Below are 14,183 nucleotides of genomic sequence, written 5' to 3'. Positions count from 1 at the left end.
TAAGATCCAGGGAAAAACATGAAATCATGAAAGTTGCTACATGTTCTGGTCAGCCAATGGAGTTGAAACATGAAAGTTGCTACATGTTCTGGTCAGCCAATGGAGTTGAAACATGAAAGTTGCTACATGTTCTGGTCAGCCAATGGAGAAAACAGAGGCTGTGCTCTGTAGCTCATGTGCAATTGAGCAAGTCTGGCAAAGCAAGCTGTGATGGCAGAAGGAAGCAAGAGACAGAGAAGGAAGCAGATGACAGTGGGTTGCTCGGGGGCCTGATCTGGCCTTCGGGCCGCATGTTTGACACCCCTGCTCTAGAATATATAAACGTTGGGTCATTCTTGCTAGTTTTTATCTTAAGGTCTATTTAAAAACAATTACTGCAAGTTTCTCATACACATTCAGATCAACCAATACTTCCATCCTTGAACCATCATTTCTGTGAACGTTCTTGTAATTCTCAGACACTCCTGCATCTTGGGCCTCAATAAAATGACAATGGGTGAAACAGGTTCTAATCTACACAGGTTCTAATCTACACAGTAATTATGTTACCATTTTGTCTTCTTAATTGCTCTTCAAGGCTATTCTATCCTGTGTCTTGTTCTGCTGGGAAAGTTCTATAACTGTCACGTGCTGAGCTGCACCTGAGAAGGCTGGGTCAGTGTTAAAAGTTTTCCCACAGTTGTTTGTTCTGTATGGTTGTGCAACTGCTCTGCATGTAGAAAGTCCATGCCTCATCTCTGCTGCTTGGCACTAGTGCGTTCAATGCACTGGTTCTGTGCTGCAGTCCATGCGGCAAGCCCCCACCTCAATTTGTGAATCAGAGAGATTCTCTAGTTTGAACCAAGATTCTATGTATTGCACTGCCTCTGCCATAGTGGCACTTGTTCTGCCGGGCACATACCACTGTTATGCTCATTGCAAGCAAGCACCCTCACCACAGTTGACTTTCCACTGCAGAAATTCTCTAGGAGACTCTGACTGCTGCCTGGGGTAGTTTTTCCCACCATAGAGGAAAAGGGCCAGCTTTGGGGTTCAGGTGGGGAGAGGCACCTGAAGCAGTCCTGCAAATTTGATGCCTTTCCCTCAAACCCCCTGCCCGCCAGAATCACTTTCCCCACTCTAATTAGACTGGGAAAAGTGACTGATTGCTCCTTTCCCACCCCATACAGGAAAAAGGCCAGTTTTGGGTCCCCCTAGAATTAGACTCCTGGTCCAATCTTTTTGAAACTTGAGGGAGAGACCCCTGCAGTTGCCCAGCAATTTTGTAGCCTATCCCTCAAACCCCCTGCCCCCCAGCTGCCATTCATTATACCCAATTTTACCTTTGACTTCAATGGCCCATAAGGAATAATGGTGAAATGGGAGCACCCTCTTTGAGTGCCCCTAGAATTGGACCCTCTGGTCCAATATTTTTGAAACTTGGGGGTTCTGCTAGGGAGAGGCTCCTGCAGCCACTGTGCAATCTTGGGGCTTCTACCTCAAACCCTCTCCTCCCCAGCTGCAATTCATTACACCCTATTTTGTCATTGACTTCAATGGCCCATAGAGCCAGTTTGGTGTAGTGGTTAAGTGTGTGGACTCTTATCTGGGAGAACCGGGTTTGATTCCCCACTCCTCCACTTGCACCTGCTAGAATGGCCTTGGGTCAGCCATAGCTCTGGCAGAGGTTGTCCTTGAAAGGGCAGCTGCTGTGAGAGCCCTCTTCAGCTCCACCCACCTCACAGGGTGTCTGTTGTGGGGGAGGAAGGTAAAGGAGATTGTGAGCCGCTCTGTGACTCTTCGGAGTGGAGGGTGGGATATAAATCCAGTATCATCATCATCTTCATAATGGGGCCATATATTCAGAAATAGCAGAATCTGGTATTTAGAGATATTCAGCTCCTGAATACTTGCTCTTGAATAATTCTGAATCTGGATTTTACCAGATTTTTTGTGCACACCCCTAATATACATATTTAATATGTCAATACAATAAGTTTTAAAAGTAATGCTATTTTGCAATATTATGCACTTTTTTGTATGAGCATACGCAACGGGAGCCTAAGTTTGGAGGAAGGAGGGTTTTTATTTATGAGAAAAATTTCAGGAAAATATCTAAGTCAAACGAACTTCTTTAATATGCAATATGTTACTCCAGTTTCTTCTAACCAGTAACTGCTTTGAGACAAAGTAAGAAATGAAAGCAGGATTGCTGGACATAAGAACATAAAAGAAGCCATGTTAGATCAGGCCAATGCCCATCCAGTCCAACATTCTGTGTCACACAGCGGCCAAATACACACACACACACACACACACTGTGGCTAATAGCCACTGATGGACCTCTGCTCCATATTTTTATCTAACCCCCTCTTGAAGGTGGCCATGCTTGTGGCCGCCACCACCTCCTGTGGCAGTGAATTCCACATGCTAATCACTCTTTGGGTGAAGAAGTACTTCCTTTTATCCGTTTTAACCTGTCTGCTCAGCAATTTCAGATGGACTTTCAGATGAAAAAGATTCTCTTTATTCCTGTCTTCCCTATCTGCTGACAAATCCACGAGTGTGCGAAAGGAAGGGTAGAAAGAGATAATATAATGTCTATTTCCCTCACCCTACCCTTTATCCTGTTCGTGTCTTCCTGTGAATTTAAATATTATCTACACTTGTTAATATTATTTTCAAAGTGCAGTTGAAAGAACTTTATTTTGAGATTAGCCCCCAATTTTCAACAGTTTGTCCATGTAATTGTCCAAATTAATATTGTGTACAGATCTGTTATTTATTTTAAAATATTTATATCCCACCTTTCCAATCAGTTAGGCACTCAAGGCAGAGGACAGTTAACAGGGGTGGAATTCTGGCAGGAGCTCCTTTGCATATTAGGCCACACACACACCCCTGATGTAGCCAATCCTCCAAAAGCTGACAAGGCTCTTTTTTGTAAGCTCTTGGAGGATTGGCTACATCAGGGGTGTGTGGCCTAATATGCAAAGGAGCTTCTGCTAGAATTCTACCCCAACAGTTAGACATTTAAATCAATTCAAAGAGCAATAAGTATATGCCAACCAGCAATTAAAACAAACAGGTAGGAAGGACAATAAGGGAAAACCAAATGAAACAAAAATCCTTCACTTGCTAGTGGAAGCCTGTAACAGGAGGAAGACGGATCTTCCTGGGAAGAGAATTTCAGAGTTTTGGTGCCATAACCAAGAAGGCCCTTGCTTAAGTTGGCACTCATTTATCCCCAGATGACAGGTCACCTGAATCAGAGCCTCCAAAGAGAACTGTAATGGTCAGATAGCTTCCTGTGGAAACAGCTGGTCCTTAAGATTAGATTAGATTAGATAATTTTATTTGTATCCCGCCCTCCCCACCGAAGCAGGCTCAGGGCGGATTAAGATTGTATACTTGCCTGTTGCTGCTTTCTGTAATTCCAAATCTTTAGCCATAGTCTTCAGCTTTCTTTGTAGTCTCCAATCATTTTCTGGAGTTTTTTCAATGAAGTCTCTGGGTTGCATGCATTTATGCTTCAAAACAAAGATAATATGGATTAATATTCCTTTGAAAATTCAAGCAGAAATACTTGTTTAATATGTTAAATGAGATAAAATTCTATAAATGTGGCCACTCAAGATGTACTTATCCTCCAACTTCTTGAAAAACTTATAAAACCAATAATGAATTTCAAATTTTGCACAATTCAGATCTTACTGTATCTTCTGCAACAGAACTTGACAAAACCTGAGGCACTAGGCTGTAGCATGTAATATTTTTAACACACACAAACCCTTCATATCTTGTGCTGCTCTAACTGTACTAAAGACACAGGTAAGATCTGATTACAAAGTGGACCTCCTCATTGGCTTTTTGTATGATCTGCCACTTATGAGATGCTAATCGGTTTATGTCCTAAGATATTTGTGCGTGTAGACATCCTTCATCAGTCCTGAATATCTTTTTATTTAAGTTTTGAATTCTATTTTTTCATCTACTTATGCAGTAGTGCTGTTTTCCTTGTTTGAATAATGTGGTTGAGTCTATGACACATATAATCTTACACTATGAACATTATCAAGAAGAAAGACTTCAAATACTTACCCCACTATACAGATTTCAGCCATTACAATATTATATTAACTTCAACCCTGAAATTCTTTTAGAAGATAGTGAGAAATTTGTATCTTACACGGTATCAAAATTTTGTATATTAGCTCTCAGAAAGTGAAACTGTCTGACTAAAGAAATGTTAAATGCTGAAAAATGAATCAGAGTTTTAATAATTTCCTTTTTATGTGTGAGCCACTTCTTATATATCAGTTTTAAAAACTTTATCTTTTTTTCAACAGTGCTGTTTTCAACCTTTGGCCAAGCACTGGCCAAGTTTGCGGATGACACTAAATTGTTCAGGGTGGTGAGAACCAGAGAGGATTGTGAGGAACTCCAAAGAGATCTGTTGAGACTGGGTGAGTGGGCGTCAACGTGGCAGATGCGGTTCAATGTGGCCAAGTGCAAAGTAATGCACATTGGGGCCAAGAATCCCAGCTACAAATACAAGTTGATGGGGTGTGAACTGGCAGAGACTGACCAAGAGAGAGATCTTGGGGTCGTGGTAGATAACTCACTGAAAATGTCAAGACAGTGTGCGTCTGCAATAAAAAAGGCCAACGCCATGCTGGGAATTATTAGGAAGGGAATTGAAAACAAATCAGCCAGTATCATAATGCCCCTGTATAAATCGATGGTGCGGTCTCATTTGGAGTACTGTGTGCAGTTCTGGTCGCCGCACCTCAAAAAGGATATTATAGCATTGGAGAAAGTCCAGAGAAGGGCAACTAGAATGATTAAAGGGCTGGAGCACTTTCCCTATGAAGAAAGGTTGAAACGCTTGGGACTCTTTAGCTTGGAGAAACGTCGACTGCGGGGTGACATGATAGAGGTTTACAAGATAATGCATGGGATGGAGAAAGTAGAGAAAGAAGTACTTTTCTCCCTTTCTCACAATACAAGAACTCGTGGGCATTCGATGAAATTGCTGAGCAGAAAGGTTAAAACGGATAAAAGGAAGTACTTCTTCACCCAAAGGGTGATTAACATGTGAAATTCACTGCCACAGGAGGTGGCGGCGGCCACGAGTATAGCCACCTTCAAGAAGGGTTTAGATAAATATATGGAGCACAGGTCCATCAGCGGCTATTAGCCACAGTGTATGTGTGTATATAAAATTTTTTGCCACTGTGTGACACAGAGTGTTGGACTTGATGGGCCGTTGGCCTGATCCAACATGGCTTCTCTTATGTTCTTAACCTTTTAACTGCTATAAACGTGATGATTTTGAATTCCAAATGATAAAGATTTGTTAACAATAAGCCTGCATTTTTCTCTTTTCTTAGCACCCTGGGAATGCTGCAGTAATTCACCACGTTTGATTTCCACCCCAGATTAAGAAAGCTTCTCAGAAAGTGTTATCTATCAACAGTTGTGACAGTGAAATTCCATCTTAGCAGCTGGATAAAGAGCATGATCCCTGCCACCAGTTTAGATGGCCCTTCTTAGATTTTTGTCATCTGGACTTTCCCTTCTTGGACTCTGCCATCTACCAGCTGTTTTGCAGTTTAGCAGAATTAAAGGAGGCCCTTTCTGCTGGTTTTTCTGGCCCTGCTTCTACCCATCCCTCAGTCTACAACAAGCGCTGCATTGGCCTGCTTTCACAATTTGTATTTAATATTTCTATGAAATTGAAGGGTTTTTTAGAAACAAAGTGGGATGTAAACATGTAAATCTACTTGTAAACATGTAATGTGCTTTTTAATTAGGCTTTTTTCAAGTTGCTGCTTTGTTTTCGCAAGGTCTTGCACATTCTAGCAGCAATTTTAAGTATACTTATCAGAGAATAAAAGTTTGAGTCAGTTGCTGCTCCAGTGGAACGTCAGTTTCACAATATGCTATGTATTGACCAGCTACTATAATGCACAGCTACTTTGGGGGGGGGGGCGCAAGAGAAGGGAATCAACAACTCACATGTGCAGAACTTTTATAGAAACAGTAACAATGCCAAATACTCCACAGGTTTCACACATCCTTATACCTACTTGTGCTTAAACATGCTGCTATATTACAAAGTTTGAGTCCAGTGGCCTTTAATACCAACAGTGTATCTGATGAACTCTGCATAAACACAAAAGCTTATTTATACCCAGTATTAAACTTTATTGATCCTAAAGGTACCATTGGATTCAAACATTGTTCTATTGCTTCAGACCAACATGGCTACCCACCTTCAATGGTGCTGTATTATAAGCTACTGGTCAACAGAGATGTGGGTTGTCATCAAAAACTGTCTGGTAGGCAGGAAAATATACATGAAGTTCTGGCAGATGATAATTTCAGTTTTTAAAATTTAAATCAGGGAATCATTTGAAACAAGAAGTCAAATGTGTCCTTGAACTCCACGCTTGGAGACTGACCTCCAGTCAATTTCAAGCGTTCAAAAAACTGGAGCAATTTACAAAGAATATGCACCAGAACCAACCTTGATTAAAATTATATACACACACCTTTCTAATTTGTTGAGGCAAACCTTCATTAGTATTTATTGCAGGATATAATGATTCATCAACTTTTGCTCCAACTTCTCGGCACCTGAGCAAAGGAAATAAAATTATTTTGCAAATTTCATTTGTGAATTCAACATTAAAACCACTGCACAGTATGGTGTTAAATGGCTTTGAACTTTAATATTTAAATGTAAGTTTGTCCACCTTTACAGGCCAGCCGGCTATGTGAATTTAGTTCTCATCTATTCCTTCTACCACATCCAAAAACCCTAAGAGATAGCTAGTGCAGAAAACCCATGGGGAACATAAAATAAACCACTTACTTGCTTGTAAAGGTGACACTAAAAATGTTTTTTACCCCCTAATATCTGAATGAAGACAGAGCACAAAACTTGTAATAATTTTCACACTAAATAGGAAGGGAACAGAGAATCTTAGAGGGCAGGAGTCACATTCTTTAGTTTTACTGGCAGTGAGAGTCAAGAGAAAGCCTTTCTGGCATGACTTAAATGTCAGTCAGGTCAGCTACTCCGTATACATTCTGAGAAATGAAGGCTTTCTATTCCCTTTTTCTGAAACTGCATATGCACTGGAATTTCAGCATAAAGCATTGCATACCTTCCCAATTCTGACATTTTTTCTGGTTCATTTTCTCAATCCTGAGAATTCAAGGTAGAGACTGACCCAACTGCCTTCAGCAATGTTTTGCTAAAATGCATGGCTATGGTTTCCCTACCTAGAAGCATGTCAGTCCTCTAAGTCATGGCCTGATGTGGTCAAATGAACCAGGACAAACTTGAAAAGCTGCATTCTGTGGTAAGTTGTGGACAACACGATATAACAGAAATAAAATATCTTAAGGAAACAGAAAACATGACTTCCTACTTCAGTTCCTTCAATGTACATAAAACAGCCTGTACAAGTATTTTGTAAGAACACATCTGACTAGCATACCTTCAGCCCAAGTCAGATATAATTTTCTATGTCTGTAAATGGGAGATAACCTTAAAGAGATGTTTAAACTGACTCCTAAACAAAGAAAAGTAACGTTCAAATACAACACTGAGATACCTGGCAGACAGGCAAGGTTTCCTTATGTGGGGTGGAAAATTTTCCAGAAAGTTTTCCAATGCTGTATTTTTTAATGGAAATTTTTCTGCCACACATACAATTTGTTCATCTGTAACTATCAAGGCTGTTATACAGCAAATCAATCATGTTAGATCGGCTCAGTGTGAAATATGAGGTGTGGACAAACCTCAGGGCTTGTACATGGCCAAACTTGTACAAGGCATATTTGCTTTCTTTTGCTAACACTCTAAGTTTTGTTACCATTATTTATTTAAATTTGAGCTGGAAAAACCATTCAAAATCAATCACTGGTTTCAACAAAGCAGTTAACACAAGAAAGCATGCACTCCATGTAGAAAGAAAAAAAGCACCGCTTTGCAAATTTTTGCTCTATAACTAGAACAGGAAACCATGAGATTGCAGTAAAAATATAATTCAGCAGTGTGATTCTACTGACACCTAGTGATCTTATAGGTCACAGGAGTACACGTAATACATTTTATTAATCCAGTTAAAATGAATAATATGATGAGATGAAGTTACTAGTCAGGAGTTTTTGTGCCCTTAAAAATACACAGTATTAGTAACATCAGTATATGTAACAGGAGCAGCTACTTTGAATTAGTACAACTAGTCATTTATTTTTATTTTATTTTTGCTAGAATGTAAGGATATTTGATGGGCTACTAATGACTAAATGGGATTGATACCACAGCCAACTGAAAAACTAAGACTATAGCCATGATCCAGCAAATCTCTTCAATATCTTTCTTTCAGTCTGGCTTCAAGACCAATCAGCAGTACTAGTCTTGGATGACGATCTTCAAGTACAATTGGATAAAGGCAATCAAAATTGATATTGTTAGATCTATCAGCAGCATACAATCTGCTGTGGATCAAAAGCAATAAATGTTTGGGATAAAAGGGTCAGCCCCTTCACCGGTTTTGCTCTTTTGTTTTCGGTAGGAAATGAGTTTCCATAGGAGAAATAGAACCACCTAGTTAAGATATGAAGGTGCCCCAAAGGTCCATTTTATTCCCAATGTGCTTTAAGCATTATGTTAAAACTTTGGCAGAAATCATCAAGACCTTCAGAATGGGCTGTCAACAACAGGCAGATGACACCCAGCTTTACATCTAATTAGTTAAAGCTCCAGAAGCAGCTGTGAAGGTCCTGGGCCAATGTCCTGAGGATGTGATCAAGGGGCTGAGGGTGGAAAGACAACATTCATTTATTTAAAATATTTACATATTAACCTTTCTCCACCATTGATGGAGGTGATAGTGGCTGGAAAGGCAGAATGTTTGGATTTACCAGCTTTGACGTTAAGCTCACTTTAGTAGATCAAGTTAAGAGCTTGTGGGTGCTCATAGGTTTGGCCTTGTTAGTGAATGAACAGGCCAGTGCAGTTGTTAGGAACATCTTCTTTCAATTGCATCTAGTTCGTAAGTCAGACCCTTATTTATTTTTAATTATTTTATTTTATTTATATTTCCTCTTGTCAACCTAATTATGCTAATCCATGCTGCTGTAACTTCCAGAGTGTACTACTGTACTGTACTACTACTGTAACACATTCTATGAGAGGTTGCCTTTGCAGACATCTTGAAAGCTTCAATTGGTACAAAATTTGGTAGCCTCTCTTATGATTGTCTGTGAGGCCACAGTTAGGTTGTGGGCTTTTTCCATAGTGGGTATAGTCAGAGGACTGGTCCTACTACAGGGAAAGTGAAAGTCATTGTGTTGAAGAAGGCACGTAAACTGTTTTGGAAGATTTGGCTGTTTTTAACGTGTGCATTGTTTTAATGTTTTCAATGTTGTTTTGTGCTGTTGCAATCTGTCTGTTAGTCACCTTGAATTTAAAAAGATAGTGTAGAATATAAATATTCTAAATAAATCACTGTTTATGTTGATTAGAGATTACATTTTCTTTTTTTAAAAAAGCTATGCATGATGCTCACTCACCTAAAACAGGATCTCCAAAGACTAATGGAATGTATGGGTAGGTTAATATGGGAAAAGGTGGTCCTTATGGTATGCTGGCCATAAACTGCATAGGGCTTTAAAAGTCAATACCAGCACCTTGAATTTGGCCCCAAGCAAACTAGGAGTCACTACAGATGGAACAAGACTAGAATGACATAGTGCCTATGATCCAGTCCAGTCAACATTCTGTACCCATTGTAGCTTTCAGACAGCCCCATGTACAGACCATTGCAGTACCCTACTCCAGATGTCACCGGAACACACACCACAGTAGTAAGATCTTTCACACCCAGCAGCAGAAGGTAGTGTTTATTTAACAGGAGACTTGAGCTAAGCAGCCCTCCCAAGCTACAAATCTGTTCATTGTGGCAAGGGGGGGGGATACAATTTCTAATTTCCAATTGACTCAAATCACTGTTGGCTTATTTCTGGTACACATATGGCTTTAGTAGTTTACCTTCCAACCGTGGAGAGCTTCCAGAATATGGACAGGAAAAATGAACCTGAATCTTCAGGGGGAGCGCAACTCCATCCAGAATGGGGTTAATCCCCCCACCCTGCTTAATAGCACCTCCATCATTGCAGGATTACATTTTTGTTTGTTAGCCCTCGTGCATCCTAAAACTGCCCCCAGGCACACATTCATAGTTTCCATAGTCTCCTTGGGGTCTGTTGGATTCTGATATTATTTGACATTTTTCTTTCAACATGTTCTCATTTGGGCAACCTTCTAAGCATATATCAGTACTTACTTATCTACCCAAAGTACAGATACTAGTTTAATCCCAGCCTTCTGTGCTCTATTCCATGTAGACCAGTGTCCCTCTTTAAAGATTACATGAGTCACTTGTTTGCTGAAAGTCTTGGAAACCTATAAAATGTTAGAAAGATATTTTAGAATTTAGAATTATAGAGTTGGAAGGGACCCCAGGGTCATCTAGTTCAACTCCCTGCACAATGCAAGAACTTCACAAATACGTTCCCCTAAATTCATAGGATCAGCATTGCTGTCAGATGGCCATCTAGCCTCTTTTTAAAAACCTCCAAGGAACCACCTCCCGAAGAAGCCTGTTCCACTGATGAACTGCTCTAACTGTCAGGAAGTTCTTCCTAATGTTGAGCTGGAAACTCTTCTGATTTAATTTCAACCCATTGGTTCTGATTCTACCTTCTGGGGTCACAGAAAACAATTCCACACCATCCTCTATATGACAGTCCTTCAAGTTCTTGAAGATGGTAATCATAACTTGACTAGAAACTAATTAACTATAATGAAAAGTGAGAAAGCCTTACACACCCTATTCTTAGATAAGAAGGACATTTGTAACTTTTCAGTTTCACCTTTCATCTCATGTCTTTATACATGACTGTATTTTTGCTGCTAAGGCCATTAGGTCCAATACAAAGCACACATCAGATCATCTTGACATACAGCCCCCCAGAGCACAAAGTCATATGCATATTAGTTCATACCCCTGACATCACCATTATTTTGTGCAGGGCTTTTTTTTGTAGAAAAAGCCTAACATGAACTCATTTACATATTATGCCACACCCCTGATGCCAAGCCAGTCAGCACTGCATTCCTGCTCAAAAAAAAAAAGGCATAACAGCAGGGAAATGAAATGGCAATCACCCATAGAGTATTATTAACAAGGATATACCATCAATATCTTTTGTGTGATTAGTAATAAATCTAAGAGGTTACATGTACTTACACTGCAATAGTAATCTCAGAAAAACTCTTGACTACAAAAAACATATTACAAATAAGTTGCAGTTTCTTGTAAATAATAATTCTTCTTCCTTTAAAAATACTTACTTTTGCTCCCATATCAAGAAGTTGTTGGGTAAAAGCTTTTGAGTAGTTTTCTGTTCTACTGGATGACCATACATCAACGTATGCTACAACACCTAGTGAGAGAAAAGGGAGAAAGCTAAGCAACAGCATCAAAGTTCCCCTTGGATTGCCACTCTTACTTGGAAACCCTCAGACTACATAAAGAAAGCATGTGGTTAGACTTAAGGTGGATCACAATTTTACTGCGTATTCCCTTTAAAAGGATTATTTTAAATATCCTAACTTCATGTCAGCCAACCACTCCAGAGTTGCATTTGGTTCTTACATTAGCAAACTCTGGATGGAGTTTATGCTGTGAAGAGCTATTGCTATTAGAATCATGATCATATTTGGATAACTGAGCAAAACTTCTCAATGCAGAAAAACATTATCATATATGAAGGTCCTTACCTACTATACCAAATACCTCCCTCCCACGTCACATGCTACTGCTTCCTTTTTGGAAGCATGATTCTCTGCATGCACCGTCACCACTCGATTTCCTGGTTTTCTATTTGCAAGGCTCTCCCTCCCCTTGTGGAGAGCATTCCAACACGAGCTTCTCTCCTGCTATGTAAATCAGGCCTAATAATATTTTTCTCAAGCCCCAACTGACTCTGTCTGAAATCCTACATACATTTACCTGGAAGGAAACCCAACTAAGTAATGCGGGAGTTACTTTTGAGTAAAAATGCACAAAACAGCTTGCTATCTGATGCACTTACTTGTGAGTAAACTCCACTGAATTAGCTGCTACTTTTGAGTAGGCATGCTGTCAGTCCTGATGGACACCCTTAAAATTAAGCTTATGGGCCAACAGAAGTGGGGTGTAAGAGCTTCTCACAACCCGTAGCGGGAAAGCAGCGGGCCGAGGTAAAAGTCCCATTGACCTCAACAGAATTTATTTTCAATTAGCACGCACAGAACTTGGAGGCACTCTGATCATACTCCCCCCCCCCCCCCCGGCAGAGGCCGGTCCTGAGCTAGGTTCGTACCTGCTAGAACGAGCTGGGCACAAGGCCGCCCGTTGCCGTTCTCCATAGCAACCAGAGGGCATGAACCGCCAGGCAAAACTCACGAAGGAGCCACTCGACTGCCCGCCACCGTTTGAAACCACTTCCTGTTTTACAGAGAAGCACGAGCCTTCTCACTCGTGCGAGCGGCCTCTTCCTCGACCTTCCCCTTCCTTTGTCCGCGCTCTCCCAGAGAGAACCATAGAGAAAAGCCGGCGGCCGGCTGATAGGAGGACGAGGCAGCGTTCTGACAGCGAGTCGCGGCTGTGTGGTTGGAGGGAGTCTCCTTGGTTCCAAATGGACTGCACCCCGAGGCGGGTGGGGTTGGGCCAGGCCCTTATTTATTTTGAACGTTTTCTCCGGAGCATATCGGAGCCGCTTCTCAATGACTGAAAAAATGGAATCGGTTCGAAACTACGTAGAGAGGTAAAAGAAGCACCGCATAGGGGTGAAAATGAAAAGCTGTGGGTAGTCTTGATCACTGATAGGGGCTGATTGCTCCTTGAATAAAATTAATACATTGTCAGTTTGTGCATTTGTTGTTGTTGCTGCTGCTGCGGCAGGTAAATCTCCACTGCTCAGTGATCCAGGCAAGTGTCGATTTCTGGATTCATGCTGGAGGCTCGAGCAGTAAGCGAGAGTGGGAAAAACGAGGACCGTAATTCCGGGGAAGAGTAGACGCACCGTGAAGTACACGGGTCTGATGTTCCTGTAACATAAGGTTGCCAAGTCCAATTCAAGAAATATCTGGGGACTTTGGGGGTGGAGCCAGGAACAAGGGTGTGACAAGCAGAATTGAACCCCAAGGGAGTTCTGGCCGTCACATTTAAAGGGACAGCACACCTTTTTAAATGTCTTCCTTCCATAGGAACCTTCTTTTGGGACTCATAGAATTGGACCCCGTGGTCCAATCGTTTTCAAACTTGGGGGGTACTTTGGGGAGAGGCACTAGATACTAAATTGAAAATTTGGTTCCTCTACCTCAAAAAACAGCTCCCTCAGAGCCCCTGAAACCTCCAGATCAATTCCCCATTATACCCCATGAGAATCGATCTCCACATAGGGAATAATGAAGTGCTCAGTCCCCCCCCCCCCCCCCCGTTTCTGGCAACTCTAAAGTGAGGGATTGGCCTCTCTACTCATGAGTTGAAGCCAACTTCTTCCAAGTAACACAGACACCCCATCCCAAGAGGAAGTCTTTCAATCGGAGACTGGAGCCTCCGGAGGGGGAAAGTCACATGGTGGCCTTGGAGGCGGGGCTTCCCCCATCGGCCAGCTGACTGAGGGCGGGAAGGAGCCTGGGAAAGCGGGAGAACCCCCGCTGGGACCTGGGGATTGGCAAGCCTACTGTGACATGAGTTTGACGATCCCATGGGTGTGCTTATGCGAATTTTAATAAGACGCTATATCTTAAAAATACATATTAAAATTTATTCCGTGAGGCTGACTTATGAATCACAATTTGATTCCATCCTTTCTTCAAGGATAAATAGTAGGCATATGGGTCTCCCCCAATTTTACTTGCAACCCTGTGAGGTAGGTTAGACTGAGAGAGTGACTGGGCCAGGATAGTGCTGGAGGATTTAAGGCAGAATGAGGTTTGAAACTCAGGTCTCCCTGATGCTAGTCTGAAACTCTAGCTGTCACCTGAAATTATTTGAGTCTCCTTTTTAGAATGGAGAAATTAGCTGGAGACTTAGTAGAGCAAATTAGGAGCGAAGGATCTTTACTTCAAT

The 14,183-nt window shown here is 41.3% G+C and overlaps 1 protein-coding gene across 1 annotated transcript in view; it reads right to left on the bottom strand.

Moving 5' to 3' along the window:
• MCPH1 (microcephalin 1) overlaps positions 1-12,595 on the bottom strand; it is a 147,538-nt gene extending 134,943 nt beyond the window's left edge. Inside the window, exons 1-5 of the mRNA XM_060231234.1 lie at positions 12,430-12,595; positions 11,417-11,508; positions 10,347-10,465; positions 6,537-6,621; positions 3,395-3,509 (exon numbers count right to left, since the gene is read on the bottom strand). Coding sequence (XP_060087217.1) covers positions 3,395-3,509; positions 6,537-6,621; positions 10,347-10,465; positions 11,417-11,508; positions 12,430-12,475 — 457 coding nt within the window. The 5' untranslated portion in view covers positions 12,476-12,595. The remainder of the gene's footprint in view (positions 1-3,394; positions 3,510-6,536; positions 6,622-10,346; positions 10,466-11,416; positions 11,509-12,429) is intronic.
• Between the last annotated feature and the right edge of the window lie 1,588 nt (positions 12,596-14,183).

Source organism: Heteronotia binoei, chromosome 1, assembly GCF_032191835.1.
Source record: "Heteronotia binoei isolate CCM8104 ecotype False Entrance Well chromosome 1, APGP_CSIRO_Hbin_v1, whole genome shotgun sequence".
NCBI lineage: Eukaryota > Metazoa > Chordata > Lepidosauria > Squamata > Gekkonidae > Heteronotia > Heteronotia binoei.
This window is presented reverse-complemented; position numbering and strand designations above follow the sequence as displayed.